This window comes from Cornus florida, unplaced genomic scaffold (genome assembly GCF_030987335.1).
Source record: "Cornus florida cultivar Cherokee Brave unplaced genomic scaffold, ASM3098733v1 CherokeeBrave_3.0.0_Hap2_Chr01, whole genome shotgun sequence".
Taxonomy (NCBI): Eukaryota; Viridiplantae; Streptophyta; class Magnoliopsida; order Cornales; family Cornaceae; genus Cornus; species Cornus florida.
The window spans coordinates 48,506,472-48,533,695 of NW_026775571.1; the positions used below are offsets into that span (position 1 = coordinate 48,506,472).

The 27,224-nt window shown below is 35.8% G+C and overlaps 3 protein-coding genes and 1 pseudogene across 3 annotated transcripts; all 4 read left to right on the forward strand.

Annotated features, from left to right (window-relative positions):
• Positions 1–274: 274 nt before the first annotated feature.
• LOC132271733 (F-box protein At1g53790-like) lies at positions 275–826 on the forward strand. The gene has a single exon (XM_059773206.1). It carries the CDS (start codon positions 275–277, stop codon positions 824–826), a length of 552 nt encoding a protein of 183 aa, XP_059629189.1.
• Positions 827–6,760: 5,934 nt separating this feature from the next.
• LOC132271740 (disease resistance protein L6-like) lies at positions 6,761–7,588 on the forward strand (annotated as a pseudogene).
• A 3,712-nt stretch (positions 7,589–11,300) lies between these two features.
• Positions 11,301–14,797, forward strand: LOC132271754 (disease resistance protein RUN1-like). Its single transcript, XM_059773228.1, has 3 exons — positions 11,301–12,005; positions 14,424–14,514; positions 14,562–14,797. Exons 1-3 carry the CDS (start codon positions 11,301–11,303, stop codon positions 14,795–14,797), a joined length of 1,032 nt encoding a protein of 343 aa, XP_059629211.1.
• Positions 14,798–14,992: 195 nt separating this feature from the next.
• LOC132271757 (uncharacterized) lies at positions 14,993–26,962 on the forward strand (the record flags this gene model as incomplete). The annotated part of the gene is made up of 4 exons (XM_059773229.1): positions 14,993–15,796; positions 25,133–25,379; positions 25,485–26,023; positions 26,501–26,962. Coding segments are annotated over exons 1-4 (2,052 nt in total), but the record flags the coding sequence as incomplete, so codon positions are not given.
• Between the last annotated feature and the right edge of the window lie 262 nt (positions 26,963–27,224).

The following is a 27,224-nucleotide window of genomic DNA, read 5'->3' on the forward strand; positions in this document are numbered from 1 at the left end:
TTCCTGTGATGGCTTGGTATTATATGGAACTGTTCCTTCCTAAAATTATTAGTTTCTAAAATTATTTGTTGGCGTCACTCCGACAGGCTTTGCTTGCTGAATCCTTCCACCGGAAAACACAATATATTACCAGTTTTACCCTTGTCAATTGAAAAAATTATAGCCTCAGACTCATACGGATTTGGTTATGATGAATCTATTGATGATTACAAAGTGGTGGTAATCTCCTCCTCACCCTCTAATAGAGTATTCGGCCGCGAGCCCGCGGCCAATAATGTATGTATATACACTAAAAACAAATTCTTGGAGAAGGATTCAAGACATCCCTCTTGGTATCCATTTGCCTTTGAAGGCATCGGGTATACTTCTGCACGGAGTTCTTCACTGGTTAAATGCATATGACTGCGAGATCATTTGTTTTGATTTAGTAGAGGAGAAATTTCGATTCTTGCGTTTACATCCAGGCCTTATAGGTGATGATCCACTAGATACTCGGTACTCAACGCTTGAAGTGCTCAGAGGATGTCTCTGTATTAGTTGCTTAAAATGGGAACCAAATTGTTTACCTTGTAGAGAGTTTTGGGTGATGAAGGAATATTTCAAGAATGATTGGTCAAGCATGACATGTGATAGCAATAAGTCACTGGATGATTTCTCAAACAGTGATAAAGAAGATCTATTTTCATTTGAAAAAAGGTGGTTGGTTGGGTACAATGTAGAAAAAGATTCATACTGCAGGTATCATGTGTTTGACTGTAACTCTGATACAATGTGGGAATTAGAGATTTACCTGGAGACCATTGTTTCTCCATATCACGTACCATAGACTTTATAATGTACTAGATAATCTTATTCATTCTGGCATATTTTAATGTATAGCATAAACCACTGGTAACTAGTTTTATATATGCATTTAATATTTGTTTATTTGTTTTTGTTTATGATTTACTATGTGAAAAAAAAAAAAAAAAAAAAAAAAAAAAAAAAATTGGTTTTATAGGATTGTTGACAATATCCATTGTTGCGTGTGATTACAGTGAGACAAGCTTTCCATTAGACCAGAATTGTGGTCTTAGAAGTAGCATCCCCTTTGATTCATGGGCTAGCTTAAATGGGTGACCCTTAAAACCAAGCTAGTTAGTAATGATGTTATATCAATAGTTGGTGGGTGTACAGATCCTTATCCCTTTCTACCCACCCTTGACAGCCCCTCCATGTCATTCCTTCACTATCCTAATTGTTTTTTATCTGAAAATCAATATAATTTTTTTATATTTATCATTTTTGTAACTACGAATCAGAGGGTCTAATTCGCTAACCGAGTTCTTATCCAGATCAATATAGTTTGTCTTTCATATTTTAAATTTAGGTATAACTATATATAAAAAAAACACTAATTTGCTTGTACTCTGGGTACCTTTGTTGAGTTATTTCAAGTGTTTGATATTTTTCATTTGTGCTCAATCACTAGGGACAACCATATTTGGAAAAAGGTATTCGTCTACATAGCTTTTTTGATTGAATTGTTTAAAGTGTAGTGAATTGTTGGATTTAATTAGAAACAACGGAAATGTTGGCAAAGTATATATGGTTTTAAATAAGGAAAAATATTGTTTTATCTCGTAGGCGACAAGATATATGCTAATAGCTAACAAGTTGAATGTAGAATCTTGTTTAGATGTTGTACTTGTGAGTTGTGACTGTGTTAATAGCAGATATGTTTGATTGAGTAATTGAATGCTAGTGTATCTTGATTTCCATCAGCTTTGTGACTGGGTGGGTAGCTTTTAATATTAAAGGGTTAAGAAACTGTGTTCCATTCTTAATAGATTGCTTGTCTTTAGTCAGTCTTTGATTTTTATATGAACCGGCCATTTTTTAAAAACCGGCCCGACAGCAAACCGGCCCAAATTTAACTACTGACAGCCCACTCTGCTGGACCGCTTACATTGTAATTGGGGCCAATTCAACTCTTTTGGCAAAGAGCCAGCCCAATTCACACAACTATTACTTTGCCTCGTGACACTTATGTTACTCATTTTATAGAAGCTCTTTCCCTCCATTTTTTTTTTTTTTTTTTTTTTTTTTTACATAATCTCATTACATTAAATCAATCCTTTTTCATTTTCAATATCCTTTCCTGAAATTAATAAGAGATTTTTATTCACCAAGTCAATCAAATTATCTCACATTAAATTTATCATAATATTGATAGTTTTTTATTTAATAAAAAAACTCTTTATTTGCTCATTATTGTAAATTACATAATAAAATAAACATAAAATATTGTTTGAAATTTTTATTCATATAGACCCATTATGGGTACTTTGATAATTTAATCACAACCAAAACAATTAAAAATACTAAAACTCATCCTCTTAGATAAAAAAAATAAAATAAAATAATACTAAAACTCATCTTTGGGATGGAGGGAATAATTTTTAATTTTTTTGTCCCAAATTTTTATGAAAAATTATTAATGTGTTTATTCTCATCTTTAAATTAATTCATTGAATCAAATGACTTGTAATTTGCTCTTTCCATCATAAAATTAGGAACCAACTTTTAAACCATTAACTAAAAAAATTGACAAATATTCTTAATTATTAAAAAACAAAAGCAAAAATCAGAGTTATTTTATTTTCAAAATTTTGAAAAGATGAGACATTAACAAAAATAATTTTACTTTCTATTTCAGCACTAAAAAATCAATATCATTAATTTTACTTATCTGAAAAGTAAAAGTAGGGCATGTGTTTATTTTACCGTATTCTAATGGTTATAGACACACGGTCAATCATGTAGCATTTCTTTTCCGAAATTGTTCCCAAGACTATGATACTAGATGGAAAATATGGCGAAAGGGTGTACAGACCTAGCATAGGACTAGTGGGGGCGGATGCCCCAACTGGTTTTTTTATATTTTTATTTTATACCTTAAATTTTTTAGAATTTATGAAAATGCTTCCACTAAAATTATAATTCGCCCCCACTGAATTATTTTTTTTGCATTTTATACTTTAAATTTTTGAGAATTTTTGAAGATGCCCCCACTAATATTACAATTTGAACCCCCTAATTTTTTTTTTTTTTTTTTTTTTTTTTTTTTTTTTTTTTTTTTTGCATTTTACTTTAAATTTTTAAAAATTTATGAAGAAAACTTCATTAAAATTACAACAATGGACCCACTATATAAATTTGTCCCACAAATTAAAAGACCGTTGTAATGATTCTGATTTTTCTCATTTTTCATTTTCTGAGATTTTTTTGAATTATTTTTGTCTTGTCTCGTTTTGTGTGCCGGACATCATAGGGTGTGCCGGACACCGTGGGGTGTGTCGGGCATTTTTAAGAGTTGGTTGGAGCATTTCCTTGAGTTCAGGACTTGTCGAAATGCATAGGTTGCCATTTTGATATTTTTCCATTTTTCGGACCGAGAGGTCATAGGTAAGATTCACTACCGGAGTTGTTGAGCACAAGAATTGTGTTTCGGGTCCATTACATTTCATGCATAGTTATTTAATGCATTTTGTGTGGTTTCATAGTCGATTGTATAGTTGTAATTTAATTAGAATATATATATATATATATATATATATAGTAAAGGTAAGATTTTTATTAAAGTCAGTGAGACCTGCCATTTCACTAAGCCATTATAATGGCCTGGCATCAGATTCTCTCATCTCTCATGCCAAACTCTCTCCAAGTCTCCTTTTTTTTTTTTTTTTTTTCATATTTCTCCTCCATTTTTCGGCCAATCAATTAGGTTTTCGATCTTGGTTCCTTAATGGAATTTTTTTTTCTCATCGTTCTCTATCACATGGTAAAAGGATTTAATTTTCGGAGGAGCGGTGATTATTTTACAAATTTTTTGAAATTTTTAGATTTAAGGTTTCGGAGGGGGTTTTGGGCTACTTGGAGTCGGATTCTGGAGACATGCCTTTGGAACATTAGAATCTCCTCATCGTCGGCTATGTTCCCACAGAACAGTTTTTCATTCTGCCACCGTTAACCTACGTTGACTTCCGTTGATTGGCATTGGCCGCGTTGACTTTTCCAGCCGGGGATGCATTTTGGCTACTTTTGAGGTAGGGGTGTTTTAACCATGATCTCTTTGATTCTAGTGACTCATTTTTCTATATATGATGTATAACATGCTTAATTGTGGATATTTTTATGAGAATTTGTTATAATGTTGTGTATATATATTGTTTATCCATGTGAGTTTTTATGTGTAAATGGTATGTGTACATGTGGTTTATTGAATTGATTCGAAAAGCATGTTTAGGTGATTGTGTTTTTATCCCTTATGCTTAGCTGCTGAAATTTGGTTGTTAATGAGCATGTTATATTTTTATGAGAATTTCCTTATTAAGCATTCAACGTTGTAAGGTTGGATTGTATAAAATTATGACATTTGGGAAGCACGAAGCATTCATGCATTCTATTGGGAAAGAAAAGGGGAAAAAGTTTTGAAAAGCAAATGGAAATTATTTTGGGGAAAATGTTTTGAAAAGGGTTTGAGAAAACCCGGACGCTTAGGAGGTGCCTAGTGGTTTATGGCGTTAATATGATCTAAAGGGAACTAGGGAGAGACCTTAGTGCGGTTGAGCTACCTAGGCCCTGAATGACGGCATAGAGGTGACATGTGGTTGGGGATAGCTAGCCAATCCTTCTATTGCGACGCCATAGAGGTGCTATGGGTCAGGTTGCATTAGCGGTTTGGAACAGTGAAACGGAAATGTTTTGGAAATGGGAAGCGACATTGGCACATCATTGCATTACATTGGCATGCATTATATACATATGGTTAGATAACCTGTTTTGTAGTTGTTGATGATATTATTGTCATTGTGTTTTTTCCCCTGATTGACATGATCCCATTTATTTTTACCCTATACTTTGTGTGGATTCAAGGGATCATTAAGATGTGTGTCTTAGACACCTCCTACTGAGCGGCTGGCTCATCCCATCATATTATTACATTTTTCAGGTCACGGGAAGGAAGTGGCGGACGACGCTCCTCCACAAGTTTGAATAGGTTAGTGGACTGTTTTGACATTTTTTGTATTTGTGATCCCATTTTATATATATATATATAGATATATATATATATATATATATATAAGCGTTGGGGTGGCACGTATACTATGTATCAACCTTGGAATTGACTATAGTGCCCTTAGACGACCTCGAGTTCGGGTAAAGACCAAGGTAGCGATTCGGATTCTCGGGTTCGGGTCGTTACAACCGCCCCCCTCACAAAAATTTTTGGGTCGGTCACTGGGTCTGATCACTATTCTTCTCCAACTCTGGGGTTCAATCACAAATTTTTTTGAAGTTGGGATCTAATCACAATTTTCTGAAACTAAAGTCCATGTCTTAGTAATACGAGTTTTGCTCTGGATTGTAATTTGAATCCCAACATTATTACTTTGATATATGTAATTTTTCCTAAATTTTGAATACTTTTGATAATACTACATAGGGCTGTAAATGAACCGAGCTATTCATGAACAACTCGGGCTCGGCTCGCTAGTAAATGAGCCGAGCCCGAGCCCAATTTTCAGGCTCGTTTATTAAACAAACCGAGCCCGAGCCCAATTTTCAGGCTCCTTTACTAAACGAGCTGAGCTCGAACAACGTTAGGCTCGGCTCGTATAAGCTTGTGATCAGGGGCTCGGCAAGGCTCGGGCTTGGCTCACTATATATATATATATATAATATAATATATAATAACTGACACATTAAAAAACATAACTTAGCATAGCTCGAACCCAAAACTTGGGTATGAAAAAATTTAACTCTTAACACTCCTACCAGGTTACCACTAATCCACTTTGTGTCTTCAAAGTATAACATTGATTAATATATACTAATATACATACTAAATAGATTATCAAATACAATTTTAATAGAATCAATAACTATACTACAATTTTTTTAAGCATTATCGGTAGAAATGATAATTATTTTAAATTAATAATTTACATATTAAAAGCTAAATACCACAAGAATAATATCAAATAAACTAATATTGGAGAATCATCATCATGTTGATCTAAAGCTAAACACCACAATTTTGTTTTTATTATAAAATATATTTCTTATTTTCTTTTTATAACTTTAATTGGGTTAAATAGTAGAGGTAGGGTCTAACAAATTGTTATCCTCGCCGTTCTTTGTCATCGCTGTCTGCTGTCCTCGCCGTTCTTTGTCATCGTCCGTCCTCTCTGTTTGCTGTCTTTGCCAGGTTTTTTATAATTACAATGATGGTATCAGAAAGTTCTTAGCATTGATTTATTATAATTACAATTATGGAGCATGAAATCATTGATTTTCTATGATTACAATGATGGTATCTTGAAATTTTTAGCATTGATTTATTATAATTACAATGATGGAGCATGAAATCATTGATTTTTTTGTAGAATATTAATTAATTTTGAGAAGAAAGTTTGAGCCCGAACTTTTAAAATTAAGACGAGCCCGAGCCCGGGCTCAATTTTCTAAGCTCGTCACGAGCCGAGCAGACCCCGTAAACAAATGAGCCGAGTCCAAGTAGACCCAAGCTCGGCTCGGCTCGATTCATTTGCAGCCTTAATACTACATATGTGTGTGAGGTACGTTGTGTCTTGATGTTGGAAATTTCTATGAAGTTTCCTAACCTGTGAGTGCTTGGAAAAACTGCCTCTTTGGCCGAAACATAAATTGTCCTTTTTCCTGTTGACTTAACTTGGAAAGTTAATTTGGATGTGTGGTTGTGTTGAGCCTAGCTCTCTCCAATTCCCCGATCAAGAGAATTTGCAGATCCATTACCCAAACATCATAGAGAGAGGTTTGCAAATATATTTTGGGTATTTGAATGTCTCAATTTGCAGATCCAAAGGCCAAACACTGAAGTAAGCTAGAGAGATTTGAGCTTCATTTCATAGTACAAACACTGGAGTTGGTAATACTCGTATAAGATTTATCTTCCACAATATTGTTTCTGATCGATCGAGTAGAAAAGTTAGATGACGATTGTATCTGAAATGGATGGTGAGGCTGCAGATCCAAGTATCGTTTTGCGCTCTTCAGCCATGTCCGTTCTTGCTGTTCCAGGAGGCAAATACGAAGTGTTTTTGAGTTTTAGAGGTCCAGACAATCACTACACGTTCACAGATTTTCTATATACGTATCTCAATGACGCAGGCGTTCGCACCTTTCGGGATGACAATGAGCTTCACAAAGGACAAGAGATCGGCCTGAGCTCCTCAAAGCAATCAGGGAGTCCAGTATTTCCATCCCCATCTTCTCCAAGAACTATGCTTCTAGTAAATGGTGTCTCCGCGAGCTGGCTCAGATGGTGGATTGCAAGAGAAGCACTGGACAATTGATTTTGCCAATCTTCTATGATGTTGAACCATGGGATGTGAGGCATCAATCTGGGAGTTTCGAGGAAGCCTTTCGCAAGCACGAGAGCTGTTTTGATGAATGCACCATTATGAAATGGAAAGAGGCACTCAAAGAGGTTGGAGACCTCAATGGTTGGCAAGTCAACAAAGAAGCTGATAACCCCCTTATGTTAAATTCTTTGCACATATAGTATTGGAATCCAATATATGATAAACCATTTTAATACTATCAAATTAGAGGGACAAGCACAAAATTATAAGATGAAAAACAATATGATAAATGTTGGTTTCATGACTCAACTGCTAACACAACAATCATTATTTTAGCTGCTTGTTTACGACTCGGTCACTAATTATTTTTCATTTTCATCTTGACATTAATCAGGAATGGGGAATTAGTAAAAAAGATTGTTCAAACAGTGTCGTTGTGTTGGCTGCAGTTTTAACCAACTAAATAATTTCTAAGTAAAGAGAGGAGAGAAACAAATATTGTATTGTATTGAATTCTTTGTTGTGTTGATATCTTAACAACAAATCCCTTACATTATATATACTATTTTCCCATAGACCTTTGAACTTTTCAAGACAATTCTCAACCACACATATGATACATGCACTCACTTGATACATGTACACAGTTGATACATGTACCTGCTTGACACATGTACAATAACAATACATGAATAAACCTAAATGCACAATGAACATGCATGGCATTAATTTATTTTTAACACAACCCCCTTAATGCCATGTTGTGACACCCAACAATTCTCTAAAGTATTCAAACTTATTTTTTTTGGAAGTGCTTTGGTAAAAATGTCCGCATCTTGGTCTTCAGTCTTGCAATACTTGAGTTGAATCTCATCCTCTTCCTCTTCTTCTTGAATTTCTTCCTTGCCACTTCTTTAATTACTTCTTCAAAGTTCTTCGGTTCAACAACACAAAAATTGCAACTTGCATACACATCACTAAGACTTTTCATTCTTCTTGGAGTTGAACTTGGAGATGAGGAATTTGAGTTTGATGGAGAAGTTGGGATTGATTGTAAGCTAGATATAGGAGACATTTCTTGTGGAACTTCAAGAAAATATTCATTTTCACTTTCTTGATTTCCTGATTCTTCATTGAAAATGGGAATTTGATCTTGAACTTTCTTCTCTTTCCAATCCCAAGCAGCCTTCTCATTAAAGAGAACATCTCTACAAATAATCAATTTATTCTTCTTCAAATTAAAGAGTCTATAGCCCTTTGATTTTGAGTTATAACCCACAAAGATGCATTTTTCACTAGCTTCATCAAGTTTGTGCCTCACTTCTCTTGGAACATAAGCAAAACAAATACACCCAAAAACTTTCAAGTGGTTCAATGATGGCTTCTTTCCTCTCCATGTTTCAAATGGAGTTTTATTCTCCACCGCTTTTGTTGGACTCCTATTCATCAAGTAAACAGCCGTATACACGGCTTCACCCCAAAATGATTTAGGTAGCCCCTTCTCATGAAGCATTGATTTTTCCATCTCAATAATTGTTCTATTTTTTCTTTCTGCCACTCCATTTTGTTGTGGAGTGTACTCAACCGCTAATTGCCTCTCCAAGCCAATATCTTCACAAAAATTTTCAAACTCATTTGAGTTGTACTCTCCACCTCTATCACTTCTTAACACTTTGATAAGATGGCCACTTTGCCTTTCAACAAGCTTTCGAAATTTTTTGAAAATAGAGAACACATCTGATTTTTGTCTCATGAAATAAATCCATGTCATTTTTGAAAAATCATCAACGAAAATAATAAAATACTTGTTACCCGCTTGAGTTAGTGTTGTCATCGGTCCACACACATCGGTATGAACAAGCTCCAATGGTGCTTTAGCCCTCCATGCCTTCTCTTTCGGAAATGACTCTCGGTGATGCTTGCCAAGAGTACAACCTTCACAAACTTCTTTAACTTCTTGTATTGTTGGTAGCCCATACACCATGCTATTTTTTTTGTAAATTCTTTAAGCTTTGGAAATTCAAATGGCCAAGTCTTTTATGCCAAAGTCATGACTCATCAACAACATCCATCTTCAAGGCCATATTTTTTTAACATGACAAAGTGAGAGGAAAGCTTCTATTTTTCCCCATCTTGATTTCTGCCACAATATGATTTTGTCCTCCCTTGTCATATATTTTGCAAGAGTCCTCATCAAAATGAATGGAGTAACCATGCTCTACAAGCTGTCCAACACTTAACAAAATTTGCTTCAAATCCGAAACAAGTAACACATCCCGAATATGTTTTCTTCCTTTTTTTTGTCTCTATGGCAATAGTACCTTTTCCCTTTGCTTGGACTAAGGCACCGTTTCCCATCCTCACTTGAGAATTGGATGAAGAATCAATCTCCAAGAATATGTTTTTATCTCCGGTCATGTGGTTACTACACCTACTATCAAGAAACCACAGATCATCCTTTTGTTCCGATGTCGAGTGACAAGCATAAAACATGCTTGCTTCACCTTTTTGCACTTCGAAAAAATTAGCTTACTGATTTGTTTTCAACCAGCAATCTTTTTTAACATGTCCAAATTTCTTACAGTTGAAACATTGAGGTTTTCCCCGGAACCAACAATCTTTGTCAACATAGCTACTTCTCTTGCAAATTCCACAATTTTGTTGAGTGGACTCTATATTTCCACTTCTCTCAAAATTATTTCTTCCTCTTCCTCTTCCGTGTCTTCCACCTCTAAAAGATTCACCTTTGGATCGATCAAAACTTGATGGGCATTTTTCTTGATTTTTGGAACTAACACTGAGCTTGGATTGAAAGCACTTTCAATTGTCTTTTCGGAGCGCCTACTCAACCTTTGCTCAAATGCTTTTATGAAACCCATCAATTCTTCGACACTCAAGTTTTCAAGCTCTTTAGTCTCTTCAATAACAGCAACAATAGAGTCATATTTTTCTGGCAAACTAATTAGAATTTTTTCAACAATTCTTTGATTAGAAATATCTTCCCCATAGGTCTTCATTTGATTTGCCACCTCCATAAGTTTAGAAAAATAATCTTTTAACAACTCCATTTCTTTCATTTTCATATTTTCAAAATCTCTTCTCAAAGATTGGAGTTTTACAGTTCTTACCTTCGTGCTGCCTCCATACTCCTTCTCAAGGATATTCCATGCCTCCTTTGCTTTAGAAGCATTGATAATTCTGGGAAAGATTGTATCAGCAACTCTTTGTTTAATCAAGCCTAAAGCTTTTGCATCTTTCTTCTTATGATCTTTCAATTGTTGTCTTTGAGCATTCGTCAAAGTTGTTGTATCCTCCGGCTCATCATACTCATCTTCAACATAATCCCATAAATCATATGAGAGAAAAATGATCTTCATCTTCACATACCAAAAATTATAATTTTCCCCATAAAAAATGGGAAGTGCTGATTGATGGGCACCTTGGTTTTGATTGCCTGTAGTCACCATCACGATGGATCTTCTTCGGGTTTTTTTTTCCCGTCAATAAGCTTCACGCCCAGTTTATTCTTGATCGAAATCAAGCTTTGATACCACTTATGTTGGCTATAGTTTCAACCAACTAAATAATTTCTAAGTGAAGAGAGGAGAGAAACAAATATTGTATTGTATTGAATTCTTTGTTGTGTTAATATCTTAACAACAAATCCCTTACACTATATATACTATTTTCCCATAGACCTTAGAACTTTCCAAGACAATTCTCAACCACACACATGATACATGCACTCACTTGATACATGTACACAGTTGATACATATACCTGCTTGATACATGTACAATAACAATACATGAATAAACCCAAATACACAATGAACATGCATGGTATTAATTTATTTTTAACACGTTGAACCTGAACAAAAAATGCATAGTTACAATTGAGAACTTAGTTATGATGGATGATCATCTGAATGAAATGATGAGATTATTAAATGTTGATTCAAATAATGTACGGATTGTTGGTATCCTTGGCATGGGTGGTATTGGCAAGATAACTATTGCCAAGTCCATCTACAACAAGCTCCTTCAAGACTTTAAAAATTGTTGTAGCTTCCTTGCAGATGTTCGGGAAAATGTTAAACAATACAAAGATAAAGGTATTATTGATTTGCAGAACCAGCTTCTCAGCGACACTCTTAAACCGCACCCTCCCATTACTAATGTTAACCGTGGAATCGACGCTATCAAACATCGATTTCTCAAAAAGAAAGTTTTCATTGTTCTTGACAATGTGGATGAAAAGTCTCAATTTGATTGGCTCGTGGGAAATCGTGATTGTTTTAGCCCAGGAACTAGGATTATAGTTACAACTAGAAACAAGCATGTTTTAAATATTCTTGATGCGGATGAGACTTACGAACCTCCATTTATGAACCCAGACCAATCTCTTCAACTTCTCAACATTCATGCTTTTCGGAAAAAGTTTCCTCCAATAGACTTTGATAGTATCTCTAGAGAGGTGGTATCAGTTACTGCAGGGCTTCCTCTAGCTCTTGAGGTTATAGGTTCATTTCTATCTGACAAGCCAAAAACAGTATGGGAAAATACATTGAAGAAGTTGAAGAAAATACCAAATCATAAAGTTCAGGAAAAATTGAGAGTAAGTTATGATGTATTAACCCATGAGCAAAACAAATATTTCTTGATATCGCATGTCTTTTTATTAGGATGGATATAAAATATCCATTTTACATGTGGGATGGCTGTGGTTATTTTCCAAAGACAGAAATTAAAGTTCTTTGTCTCATATCTCTTGTAAAACTTGAAAATGATAATATATTGACAATGCATGATCAACTAAGAGATCTTGGTAGAGAAATCGTCCGTCAAGAAGATTTTGAGAATCCAGAACTGCGCAGCAGGTTGTGGAATCGACAAGAAGCCTCGTATGTATTTGAAGAATGCATGGTAAAAATTTACAGCACTAAATTTTTTGCATTGACTAATGTTTTCTTAAGTCTCTTTCATTCCATCTCATAATACAGATGCTCTAAATAATATTCATGGTAGCATCCACATAGGTTCCAATTAGGGAGCTAAGTTGTTGACCAGCCTGAATTTGCTAGCATCATCTATGAAGGGCTTGGACAACTGTCAGCTCGGATTTAAATTGAAAATGAAGGTCGATTTAAGTTATTTAGAGTTGTGAGGTGAGTATTTACCTAATAAATAAATAAATAAAATTCTCATTGAGAAAAGAATTTTAGATGTTCTTGTTACTAGTACACCTGGCTACAACGGAATGTAGGCATGTTGTAAATATAGATTGGTGTAGCGTTTGTAATTAAGTTATAGGCTACAATGTTATGCATGATCTTTCAATTATTTCTAGTTATTTAGAGTTGTTATAAATGAAAAAAGAATAAAAATAAAAATGAAGAAGAATTTAAAGATGAAGAAAAAGAAAAAAGGAGTTATGAATGTTTGAATTAACCAACCTGAATCCAACCCAACTTAACTCAAAAAAATGACATTTTTATTTATTTATTTTTTTGTTGGGAGATAATAACTAAACTTTAGTTGCTTCATTTTTAATTTTTTTTTAATATATAAAAGCAAAAATTATCTATAAACACCAATAACTGTTGTTTTTGAGAATGTGAGATATATATTTTGGGAAGATTGTAAATAATATATATTCTGTTATTGGCAACTTTCGGTGTCAAAACAAGTCCTAGTCAGTTGTAAATTCAAGTTACTATATTTGGATCGACAGCGACTGCGAAAAGGAAGGGTTGTTTAAAGTTACCATAACTGAGATTTTTTTTAAAGAAGGTAAAAACAACACATTAGGAAGGATTCTAAAAAAGGTTGGACACATTCTACACTTTCCATTTTGTTCGAAACAAGATTTTACATTCTATCCATCTTGAACTGGTTTAAGAATAATCGAACAGGTTCAACTTGAACTGGTTCAAGATTTATCGAACAGGTTCAACTTCACTAGAGTGGCGATTTTAGAGTCTGTCCATCTTGAACCAGTTCAAGATTTATTGAACAGGTTCAAGAAGTCCTGGTACTATTCTAACTTCAGTTTCCTTCTTCTGAATGTTTCCCTTTTAACCCCAACTTCCTTCCAAATCCTATGTATGAATTTTATCATATTTTCTGAGGGATTAGGACTTTCTAAACTCTATATAAACCTTGTCATACACATTGGTTTAGACATGGCTTTTGCATACAAAATTTCAGATCTTTGAGAGAGCCTTTTGAGAGATATTTTTTATTCATTCAGAAAATCAATTTGATTTTTCTGATTTTATTTTTGAGAGCACACATATAAACACAAGAGTGATTTAGGAGTGTTGTTCTCTATCTCATCGAAATTGAAGCATAATTGAAGATTTAGAAATTCCGAAAAAGCAGAATTCACTCTTTCTTCGTCAAATTCAGATCTAGAAGAAAAGGGGTGAAGCGATCACACTTTGAAGGGGTCAGAGCATTCGTGGAGTGTTGTCTGATCTACCTGCAACTCCTCTACAGAGATCGAGAGTAAGCCTGAGATCGAGAGCTGTTGGACGGGGGAGTCGCAAAGCCAGGGATTGTCAGCAATTGGTTTTTGGTAGAACGATAGGGTGTGAGACTGAGTCAAAGTTCGGTATACTTTGCTTCAAACATAGTGGATCGTTTATCTCAGGACTACGAAGTCCAACGAGGTTTTTCCTGTTACAATTGGTCTATTCTACCAATTAGGGTTTCCTCGATAAAATCCTGGTGTCATATCTCGAACTCTATTTACTTTACTTGCACTTTATTTTTGCTTTGTGGTTTATTTTAGTTTTATTTCAGTAAAATTAAAATAAGTCAAAATTGGATAAAAGAGCAAGTTGAATCTATTTACCATCTCTCTAGATTATCTATCCATATAATATATTCCACAACAATTCCGCTGCGCACACTCAACAAGTGGTATCAGAGCCATCCTCTATACATTGAGTTGTTCCTTGTGGATTTTTTTTAATAAAAAAAAAAATCTCTATTTTTGTTTTCAAAATTTGATATGGATAGTGTTCTTAAGGAAGGTGGATCTATTCAACGTACTCCTTTGTTTGATGGTGATAACTATGCTTTTTGGAAACCTAACATGATAGCTTTTCTTATGACTCAAGGTAATATGTTTGGGCTGCAATTGAAAAAGGTTATAAAAAACCTACAGTCACAAAGGATGGTGTTATCATTGAAAAGGAAGAGTCTGAGTGGACTCAAGCTGAGAATAATGCTCAAGAAGGAAACATAAAAGCTTTGTTTTCTTTATTCAAATATGTTGTCCAATCTGAGTTAGCTCGTATTGCTCATTGTAAAATTGCAAAGGAGGCATGGGATATACTTCCACTTACCCATGAGGGTACAGATGAAGTCAAATCTTCAAAGATTGAGATGCTTGTGTTTTAATTTAAAAATTTTAAGATGGAAGAAGATGAAACCTTTTCTGAGTTTTACATGAAACTCAACCATATTGTGTTTGGCCTTAGAAACTTAGGAAAGAAAGTGACAGATAAGAAGATTAACAAGAAAATTCTTAGGTCTTTGCCTGAAAGGTTCAGAATCAAAGTTGAAATACTGCAAGCAACTTAAAACATCACTACCATGCAAGTTGATGAGGTTGTAGGTCATATTAAGAACTATGAGATGAAGTACTATGGAAATTCCCTAAAACCTAAAGACTTAGCCCTAAAAGCTTCAAAGTCTGATTCTTCCAAGTCTGAGGTTAGGTATGATAGTGAGTCTGATGAAGAAATTGCCCTCATAACTAGGAAATTCAAAATTTTGATCAAGTCTGAAAAGATTAATGTATTTAAGAAAGGGGGAGAGTCAAGGTTTAGGAATAGAGAGTTTCCATCTAAGGGAAGTGAAAGACAAGATAAAAGGAGAGAAGAGGAGTCTAAAGGAACTGCGATTAAATGTTGGACATGTGGTGGTATAGGTCATACATCAACAGTTTATTCAAGTCCTAAAAATAGCTTTGTTGCTAGGAAAGAGTCCAAAGATAAAAAGAAGGATAAAGAAATGAATGTTTCAGTTTCTAAAGATAAAATTGCTTCTTTTTCTGATGATTCTTCTAATGATGATGATAAACCTCTTGCTTTTGTTGTTTTTGTGAATAATGATGCTTCTAATAGATTGTTTTTGTCTGACACAGATGACTTGGATTTTGATGACATAGCAAAATCTAATGATGAAGATTGTTACAAGGAAGCAACAAAGGAAAATTATGATAAAGCCTTCAATGAATTGTATGTTACATATGTTCAAACAAAGAAAGGTTTCAATAAGCAAGCTAGAGAATTGAAAGAAGTTGAGAAGCAAAGAGATGCTCTGAAGAAGGAAAGTGAACGGAAAAAGAAGGAGATTGAAGATCTTCATGGAAAGATAAGATTCCTAGAAGGTGAGGTAAGTCAAGTTAATTCTGCAAATGAATCTCCTATTTCTAAATTAGAATTTCTTGAAATTGAATTGAAAAAGTCACAAGAGAAATCAAATAGATTTACTTCTGGGTAGTTAAAACTTGATGAGATGATTAATATTAGTAAGAATGTGAATGACAAAATTGGCTTAAGTTTTAATAAGGCTTCATGTAGTAAAGAGGGTAAAACTATTTTTGTGAAACCCACTAACTTGAATGTGCCTAAAAATAAATCTAAGGTTGTTGATTCATCACATGCTAATATGTCTTATGTGCCTACTATTTTGCATTGCACTTATTGTGGTAGGAATGGACATAATGTGATACCCCTCGGATCCGAGACACGGGTTGATCAGGCCCAGGCCAAAACCCGAGGGAAATATCAACCAATCAATAGGTAATTAAACACAGAATACAAGATGAAAATAATAATAATAATAATAATAATAAGCTGAAAGAATGTTAATTGAAAATCCTTAAAATATAATTATTGAAATCCAATACTCCAAAACTCCATAAGGTTAACAACTCGGGAATCCATCTAGTGGACCCTTTATTAAAAATTCCAATAGAACTAAAATAACAGAAATAAAATCTAAAGCTAAACATAGAAAGAACTCCTACGCAGTCGGAGGAATGAATGTCTGTATCTGCACTGCACGTCCAATCTCTAACCCCAAAACTGACGAATACCTGAAAAATAAGAGAGTGGGTCAGGCCCACATGCAAGTCCTATTCTACTACAATCCATATAGTAATCCGATACGCAGATACATCCTAGGAAGGCTCAACAATATCTAGAATAGTCCATATGTAAATATATAATACACACTATAGGACGCTCGCTAGTCCAATAAGTCTGTCTCAGCCTGAGTAGAGATACCATGCAAATCGCACATAATGTGGTCATGTGTACCTAGACCTACCAGGGAATAACACCTATGTCCAGTTATCCATCCAGGCGATATATGCACCCTAACCATGGTCCTGAGACTCAAGCTCATACCATGGCACCATAACATAAATATATAAAGTCCGTGTCCTCCTAATACAGAATATCATCCATCTGATATAGTGGCATGATATATGTATAACAATTCATCTCAGAAATCCGATTGTGTCATTCAGTTATTTACTAACCTGACACCAACAGAAGTTGGACTTAACTTTTATTGTTAATCCGAACCTCAATCCAGATTAGGTAGGCTTAGTGTCTGAACTAGTCTGTACCTGGTATGCCACCGTCCCATACCGGTGCACACCATCCTCCATTTACCATAGTTGACAAAACAATTAAATAGTTATCAACTACTTTCCAAAATAAGCACAAGTACAATCTAGCATGCGTAAAACTGAATCATGCATCCAATAATAGATTTAGAAATCCTATTCCAATCCTTTAAATTAATGAAGTACAACTACGCATTTAACTCCTCCAACCAGTCCATAGATTTACAAAGTTATGTATATTTCCACATCAAGCACTCCAAATTAAGCATAAATATTTCAAGTAACCAACTATGCTCAATATTGTGTTACAACACGATTGACAGTATTAAATCATGTAAACATAAATTGCTAAACAAATTTCAGTAAGCAATTTAAAGTAACTGTCCAACCTTCCACATGCAAGCTTCCTGTTTAACCCTATGTTGTTTCATGCTACAACACAATTATATTAACATGTTTCCCAGTATTTCTACATGCTTGTAACAGTTATATAGACCATAAACTGAAATCTAAACAACTTAAAATTAATCCAAACTACACAACAGAACCCCAAACAGTTGAAAAAAATCACAAAACCAGAGGAAAATAGGGTTGGAGCCGCCTCTAGAACATTAGAGCAGGCTCCCCCCTAGGTGGAGCCACCTCAACCTTATGTGGATCCGGCTCTACAAGCCCTAGAGCCGGCTCCACCCTTTTGGTGAGCCGGCTCTCCTCTTTTGAGAGCCGTATCCCCTAACCTGTTCGTCTTATTCGCCTCCGGCGAAGTCCAAAGTCACCGTACAGTTTTTAAAACTTATTCTAGGGTTCAATTGATGTCCTAGAATTAATTAAAAGCATGCATTCAATCCTAAATACACAAAGTTTAAGCAAGATTACAACCAGTGCAAGCAGATTGTTAAACAAAAATAACTTCTTACACAAAAATAGATTTATGCAATGATTTAAAAATTGATTCAAATATGCTTACAACATCAATATTAACTTTAATTTAATCTATTTTAATGCTTGATTAATCCCTGGGGTCTAAATAGGCATGCACATAACATGAATTAAAGGGAAGGAATAGAATAGTGACTTGCCTTGAGTTTCAGTTTTGAAACTCTAAACCACTGTCTCTGAAGCTTCTGTCCACGTTCGAGACTCTTGTTCTAAATCTGAAGTGCTCTTGGTTCAATCCAAAAGCACTCCGTCCAGTGTATCCTTGAACCTCTCCGTCAACCTTACCAGTTTTCACTCTCTGTATCTCTCTGTCTCACGGTATACGTATCAATGAATAGGGTTTTTCTATATAACCCCAAACCAACGTATAATACTATATTTATAGGCTTTAGCACAACCCTAATTCTAATACAAAACCAACCTTAAGTTGGCTACATCCGTGTCAATAAAACCCTAATATAAATATATATGTGCCTCCATACAGTCACGTTAAAACAATTTAAATATAATTAACTTAATTCAATTAAAACAACTAAATTACATTAGTAAAATAATTATCTAATAATTAATTCAATACAATTTGTGCAAATATAAACAATTTCAAATAATGCAAATATAAGCAAACCGCCAGTTAAATTAAAAAAACAAATAACAACAATTAAATAAATAATCAAATAAACAATTAAACAAAAATAAATGCAATGTAAACAATATAATAAATACCAGGACTATCCTTTTAAAATTAGGGGTATTACATTCTTCCCCCCTAACAAAAGGAATTCTGTCCTCGGAATTCGCTCTTACCTTCTTCCAATATTTCAGGAAACTGCGAGCGAATGACATCCTCCCATTCCCAAGTGGACTCAACCTCATTGTGATGACTCCACTGTACACGAACTAAAGGGATAACCTTGTTACGAAGGATCTGATCCCGACGGTCGACAATACGACATGGTGGCTCCAAATAAGTCGCATCCGGCTGCAACTCAGTCTCCCCAACATCGATATGCTGATCCCGATCCTCATCTGGCAGAAATTTCAACAACATGGAAACATGGAACACATTGTGAATGCGATCCAAGTTATTTGGAAGTGCCAACCGATAAGCCACAGCTCTAATTCGATCCATAATCATGAATGGACTGACAAACCGCGGTGACAACTTTCTTTTCTTCCCAAAGTGCATGACACCTTTCATAGGCGATACTTTGAGTAGAACCTGATCTCCAACCTTAAACTCTAAAGCACGGGTGCGACGATCAGCATAGCTCTTTTGCCTACTTTGGGCAGTACGCATGCAATCTCAAATAAGAGCTATCTTTTTGGAAGTATCCTTGATGAACTCAGGACCCAAGAATCTGCTCTCACCAAGCTCTATCCAACAAACAGGCGATCGACACAGTTGGCCATATAACGCCTCAAATGGTGCCATCCCAATAGTCTTCTGGAAACTATTGTTATAAGTAAACTCCACAAGTGGCAAATAATCCTCCTAGTGGCCCTTGAAATCAAGAACACACGACCGAAGCATATCCTCCATAATCTGATTCACCCGCTCAGTCTGTCCATCACTTTGAGGATGATAAGCAGTACTAAGGTACAACTCCGTACCCAAAGTGATGAGCGCTGAAAAGTGCGTATTTAAACCCCTTAAGCTTAGGCATTCTAGTACCTTTATCTATCTTACTTTACCATTTTAGATTGATTTCGTATTATTTCCATTTTTAGGCACTTATCCCGAAAATAAGCTAACTCAGCCACATAAGAGCTCAATTGAAGCAATTAAGGGATTAAACAAAGAAAGGAGTAAAGTGGAGAAAGAAGAAAGCAAATGAAGCCAAAGGTGGGAAGCAGCAAAATTTGATCGATCCAAGTTCAAGGTTCGATCGATCGAACAATGATCGATCTCAATATTTTAAGATAGATCCAAGACTTGACCCAAAAGCATAAAGTCAAAAAGTTCGATTGATCTAACACCACCCTTCGATCGATCGAAAACTTTTGTCCTTATCCAAATGATTGATCATATCCATAACTGTACCACCCACTAACCACTTTTGTCCTTTTCCCATAAATATCTCCCAAAATATCTCGGATTTGTCTTTTCCTAAAAAGCTCAACCAGTTGGATCGATCTAGCCTAAGTTCGATGGATCTCAGCCAATTCGATCAATCCAAGTCCGAGGTTCGATCGATCGAACTTCCTCCAGTGCGAAAAAGTTAAATTTCCAGCTTGTGCAATCCGTCCTCTATCCAATCATTAGAGAATATTCTTTACATGACCCCAGCACATTTTGTGTGCCACTTGACCTACCTATAAAAGGAATATGATGCACTTTTTGAGCATATACACAATTCTAGGGTTTATTCTCTTGGAGAGCAAGCTTAGAGGAGGAGGAGGCCAGAGACACCATTAGAGTTCTTCATCAACAAGGAGTAGATTTCAACCATGAAATTAGCCCTTGAGGGTTGGAGCAACATCACCATGAGTGGCTAGACATCCTCTTGGGGCTAGAGTTAGCCCCAAGCATGTTTTCTATATCTTAATCTTGTGTATTATTGAGGGATAAGTGTTGTAATTGATGTTTTGACACCTTGATATACATAAATCTTGTTTATTCAATGATTTATGTGGTTTAATACTTCCAATTGATCATTTCATTCTATCCATATGTCTATGTATGCTAAAATAGATTTTCATGTGTTTGCCTCTATTTCTTATGTTATTGATGCATGTCTATGTGTATTAATTCTATAGATTTAGAGATTGTCAAAACATTGTGCTTAAAAGAATGCTCTTGTGATTTTCTAGATAGTCCATGCTCATTTCTTGATGGATTATGCCTCTCCCTTAGTTTAATTAGTTTAATTTCATGTCATTAGCTTAATTGTAGTGTTGTGATAGCATAGTTGTTAGATGAGAGGACAATCTATGCTAGTTGTTTGATGTTCCACACTTTTGAATGCAAGTAACATATGTCTCTAACCTTGTGGTGTATTTGGCTTATGAGCTTAATGAAAGGATTAATGACTTGCTAGATATGTTGTGCTTTTCACATGCTATTTAGACAATATATACTTAATTGTTAGATATATTGTGCTTTTCACATGTTAATTAGACAATTTATGCTTAATTGGTCACCCTTACTAATTGAATCAACCAAACACACACACACACACACCAATATTGCAACACACATTACCCTCATTAGTCATTAGTTAGAAGTGTAGAAAAGCATTGCTTGGTGGTGACCTTTAAACCCTAAGATTTCTCTCTCTCTTACTTACTCTTTGTTACATTCAATTACTTAGTTTAATTTAGTTGCTCTCTAGTTTAATTAACTAACCAATCATTTGTTTGATCACTCGACCTACTGACCCTAATTGTGATTCCACAATCAAGTATGACTCCAATCACTTGGGACGATCCCTACTCACTCTTGCTATTTTAGTAGTAGTGTTGGTAGTGGTTTTTATAAATTTAAACTTGACCCAAAAGGCTTTTCTTAAACCGCACATTCACTACATCAATTTGGTGTGTAGGAATAGTTTTCACCTAGTCAAATTTTGGTGCTGTTGTCGGGGATTAGGCAATGTCGTATTTTTGGAATCAATTAGGAATTAGTACTCTTTTGGTCGTGTCTTTACTTTGTTTTTATTTTTCTTTAGATTACTTATTGTGTTTGTTCATCTTTGACAAGGAGCATTGAGCTAGGAGGTAAACAAAGGAGCCATCCAAGCAAAGGAGCTAAGCAAGTAAGGAAAAAAGCTAAAAATTAAAAAAAATTACTAAGCTAAGCTTTAAATTTGGAGTTGAAGTGCTAAAGGACCTTTATGAGACTTTCTTACTCAATCCCTTAGTCAAATCGTCTGCCCGTGTGGAGGCTAGTTTTTAATTTCTTAGATAAATCGCGAGCCCGGGTGGAGGCAATTTACTTTCCTTTACATTGTTATCAAAGCATGGGAGTATTAGAACATTGTATATGGAGGAAGTTTGTTGATTGTTGATTTGTTGCGAAGGAGGAGTGCTTGTTTATCTTGTGGTGATTTGTGTGTCATTTGTAGTGTTGTATAGACCTTGTCATACCATTAATTCTAGGCATTCACATGAAAAATCTAGAGGGTAATCTTGGCTTAATAGACCCACGTTTCATGCATAACCTACCTCTTAGTCAACATGACCCCGGAGTTCAAGCTCCAATTCCTCCAATGGTCCTTCGTGATCATTATAATCTTCATGCATACCATGCACCTACTTGCATTGTGTTGCCTAATTTTGAGGCTAATCAATATGAAATCACGCCCGAGACCATTCAAATGTGTCCACTCTTTAATGGCTTGGATGAAGAGGAACCATATAGGCACCTTAATGAATTTCTTGAACTATGTTCCACCGTGAGGTACATGGATGTCCCAGAGGAAGTTCTTAAATTACTCCTCTTCCCTTTCACACTTAAAAATAAAACAAAGCATTGGTTCAATACTTTAGGGGTGAATTCAATAACATCTTGGGCATAAATGCAAAATGAGTTTTAAAAAAAAATTTACCCCGTAAGTTTAACCAATATAATGTGCGCTTCAATTAGAGAATTTTCTCAAAGGGAATGAGAGTTGTTGAATGAGGCTTGGGAGAGATTGAATGACTTGCTAAGAAAGTGTCCACACCATGGTATTCCAAAATGGCAAGTTGTCCAATACTTCTATGAAAGCCTATCCGATATGCAAAAGGACATAGTTGATACGTCATGTGGAGGTTCATATTTTGAAAAATATGAAGATGACATTTGGCACCTTTTTGAAAAAATGAGTGAAAATTCTTTGCAAAAATATTACACTTCTCGGCTTGATCATGGTTTTACTAAAAAAGAGAAAAGTGTAACAGTGTGTCAAATTGAAAATTCAAGGGAAATTGTAGCCGAGGTTAAAAATCTTTCTCAAAAACTTAATCAATTCTTGTTGAATCAATAACCGGCTATCAATGTATCTCCTTTTCATCATACAACTCATCTTTGTGAGCCTTGTATGACATGTTCAAGTGTTTTGCATACTACTTTCAATTGTCCCCATGGACATGTTGTTAATGAACACTTTGAACAAGTTAATGCCACATTTGCTCACCCTTATTCAAAAGCATATGTTCCATTGTGGAATGAAAGCCCTTATCAAGCTAAAAATCTTTAAAGAAAATACATTCCACCTCATAAAAGGAATAGAGTTTCTCAAGGGTTCGTCTCTTCTTCTTTCCATCATCAAAGAATGAATAACTTCTCACATCCTCAAATGTATGATTCCCAAGTTGGCTTTCATTATCCTCAAGCACTTTCTAGTAATTCCACGTTTGAAGACAAGGTTTTAATGGCCTTGGGTAGTTTAGAAAAGGATACCAACTTGTTGTGTTCTCACTCTCAATCTATCAAAGCTTGAATCCCAAATTGGGACTATAGCTAATGCATTGAATGCAAGAGAAATTGGGAAATTACCTAGTCAACCCGAGAGGAATCCAAAGGCCCAATTTTGTGTGGAAGCAAACCCTACATCGGGGTATTCTTCCCAAGCTCAAGCGCAAGCCATCACCACCTTGAGAAGTGGTAAGCAAGTGGATAATAGGGTTGAACTACCAAAGGAAGATAGTGAACCGGTGCAACCTAAAGTATGCATTAAGCAAATTCCACATTATGCAAAATTCTTGAAAGATCTTTGCACACAAAAGAGGAAGAGCAAGGGACCAAGCCCTAAAAAAGTGTTCCTCACGGAGCAAGTGAGCTCCATTCTTCAACAAAAACTCCTCTTAAGTTCAAAGAACCCGGTGCTCCGACTATTTCTTGTGTAATTGGAACTCATGAAATTCGTAGAGCTCTTTTTGACTTAGGTGCAAGTGTCAACTTGATTCCTTACTCCGTATATGTCCAATTAGGGTTGAATAAATTGAAGCCAACCTCGGTGGTGCTTCAAATGGCCGATAGATCCGTAAAAACACCTAGGGGCATGGTTGAGGACATTCTTGTTAAGGTGGATAAATTCTACTTTTCGGTTGATTTCGTAGTTCTTGATACCGAACCGGTTGCTAATCCCTCCAACCACATCCCAATCATCTTGGGAAGACCATTCCTTGCCACCGCAAATGCAATAATTAATTGTAGATCTGGGATTATAGACCTCTCTTTTGGCAATATGATGATCTAACTTAATGTTTTCCATGCAAGTCGACATCCCATGGATGAAGATGAGTGTTGCCTTATAGATGTGTTAGATGAGGTTGTTGAGGAATCAATTCCAACAATGGTAATGAAAAAACCAATTGAGGATAATCTTTCATCTCTTTTATCCGATGATCCTCTAGCTTCTTGCCTTCTTGAAATGTATGAAAGTTGTGGATTTGATGATGAAAAATCAATGGATGAAGTGAGCAATCTCATGGAATCTATTGCAATCTTAGATTTTTCATCTTGGAAAACTCCAATGAAACCTCTTCCTCCACTCTCTAGCACTCCACCGGTTTCATCTTTAGTCTCTCCACCAATTCTTGAGCTTAAAACTCTACCTTCCAATATCAAGTATGCATTCTTAGGACCAAAAGAGACTCTTCCGGTTATCATTTCTTTAAGTCTTGGAAAAGACCAAGAAGATGCTCTCTTAAGTGTGCTTAAAAAAAATAAGGAAGCCATAGGATGGAGTATGACGGATCTTAAGGGAATTGACCCCTCTATTTGTATGCATTGCATACTTATAGAAGATGATGTAAAACCCTTTAGGGATGCCCAAAGGAGACTTAATCCAAACATGAAGGAGGTAGTTAAAAAGGAAGTTGTCAAACTCTTAGATGCCAGAATCATTTACCCAATCTCCGATAGCAAATGGGTGAGTCCAACTCAAGTAGTTCCCAAAAAATCAGGGATTACGGTGGTTGAGAATGCAAAGGGTGAGGAAATCTCTAAGCGTACCGCCAATTCATGGTGTGTATGCATTGATTACCACAAATTGAATGCTGCCACTAGAAAGGATCACTTCCCTTTGCCTTTCATTGATCAAATTCTAGAGAGATTGGCCGGGCAACAATATTATTGCTTCCTTGATGGCTATTCGGGGTACAATCAAGTAGCCCTCGACCCATTAGACCAAGAGAAAACCACCTTTGCATGTCCATTCGGCACATTTGCTTATAGACGGATGCCTTTTGGTTTGTGCAATGCACCCGCCACATTCCAAAGGTGTATAATGTCAATTTTCTCAGATATGGTGGAAGAGTATCTAAAGGTCTTTATGGATGATTTTTCTATTTTTGGGTCCTCATTTGATCCATGTCTCAAAAGCTTAGATCTAGTGCTTAAGAGATGTCGTGAAACCAACCTTGTACTTAGCTGGGAAAAGAGCCATTTTATGGTTCAAGAGGGTATTGTTTTGGGTCACGTTATCTCAAGGAGAGGAATAGAGGTTGATAAAGCGAAGGTCGAGCTTATTTCTGAATCGCCTCCACCTTCAACGGTGAGGGAGGTTCGCTCCTTTCTAGGTCATGCTGGCTTTTACAGCCGTTTTATCAAAGACTTTAGCAAAATTGCTCGACCCTTGTGCAATCTTCTTGCCAAGGAAACTCCTTTTGTCTTTGACCAAGCATGCCTAGACGCTTTTCATAAATTGCGTGAATTGTTATCATCTGCTCCTATCATGCAACCTCCAAATTGGTCATTGCCATTTGAGATCATATGTGATGCTTCTGATTATGCCATGGGGGCAGTTTTGGGACAAAGAATGGGTAAACTACCTTATGCCATATACTATGCAAGTAAAACTTTCTCGGGAGCTCAATTGAATTACTCCACTACTGAGAAAGAATTACGTGCCGTAGTATATGCTCTTGATAAATTTCGCTCTTATCTCTTAGGGTCCAAGGTTGTTGTTTTTTCTGATCATACCCCCTTGAGGCATCTATTGACAAAAAGGGAAACAAAACCTAGGCTAATTAGATGGATTTTGCTTCTTCGGGAATTCCATTTTGAAATCAAGGATAAGAAAGGCACCGAAAATGTGGTAGCCGATCATATTTCTAGGTTATCAATAGAGCCTTTCCCCAGTCTACCAATCTGTGACTCTTTTCATGATGAACAACTCTTTCAAATTTCTAATGGAAAAATGTCTTGGTTTGCCGACATTGTGAATTATTTGGCAATAGGCAAGCTACCAACTTCTTGGTTGAAGAACGAAAAGAATCGTTTCTTTGCCAACATCTGGAATTACTATTGGGAAAACCCTGTCTTATACCGATATTGTCTGGATCAAATTGTGAGAAGATGGATTCCAGAGAGTGAAATTCCAAGTGTCCTAGTGTTTTGTCATACTCTTGCATGTGGTGGGCATTTTAGTGCAAAGAAGACCGCCTTGAAGGTTCTTCAAAGTGGGCTCTTTTGGCCCACTATTCATAGAGATGCCTACAATTTTTGCAAATCATGTGAAAGATGTCAAAAGATGGGGACAATGTCTAGAAGAGATATGATGCCCTTGACCAATATACTTGTTGTTGAGATCTTTGATACATGGGGCATTGATTTTATGGGTTCATTTCCTATGTCCCATGGTTTTCAATACATTCTTCTTGCCGTTGATTATGTTTTCAAGTGGGTGGAAACATGTGCTACCAAAACGAATGACCACTCCGTGGTCATTCAATTCATCAAATCCAATATCTTTGCTCGTTTTGGTATGCCAAGGGCTATAATAAGTGATGGAGGAAAATATTTTTGCAATCAATTCTTGAGGCACTTATTTCTTAAGTACTCCATCACTCATAAGGTAGCCACTCCCTACCATCCTCAAACAAGCGGGCAAGTTGAAGTGTCTAACCGGGAAATTAAGCATATTCTTGAGAAAACGGTTAACACCACCCGTAAAGATTGGTCAAGAAAGCTAAATGATGCTTTATGGGCTTATCGGATGGCATACAAGACTCCCATTGGCATGTCTCCTTATAGACTTGTATATGGAAAGCCTTGCCATCTTCCGGTTGAGCTAGAGCATAAAGCCTTATGGGTAGTTAAAAAACTCAATTTTGACCTCGATAAAACCGGAAGAATAGGCTACTTCAATTGAGTGAGTTAGAAGAGTTGAGACACAATGCTTATGGTAATGCTAAAATCTACAACGAACGAACCAAAGCCTTTCCTGATAAGCATATTATGAAAAAGTCTTTGGAACCCGGTCAAAAAGCTTGGCTTTTCAACTCTAGACTAAAACTCTTTCCTAGGAAATTGAGAAC

Excerpts from the sequence above, each read along its gene's own strand:
- LOC132271733 (XM_059773206.1), top strand. The coding sequence starts at position 275 with ATGTATGTATATACACTAAAAACAAATTCTTGGAGAAGGATTCAAGAC.
- LOC132271754 (XM_059773228.1), top strand. The coding sequence starts at position 11,301 with ATGGATGATCATCTGAATGAAATGATGAGATTATTAAATGTTGATTCA. Across the intron at positions 12,006-14,423 it reads AAGTTCAGGAAAAATTGAGA|GAAGGTGGATCTATTCAACG; the intron begins GTAAGTTATGAT and ends AGTGTTCTTAAG. Across the intron at positions 14,515-14,561 it reads AGCTTTTCTTATGACTCAAG|TCACAAAGGATGGTGTTATC; the intron begins GTAATATGTTTG and ends AAAAACCTACAG.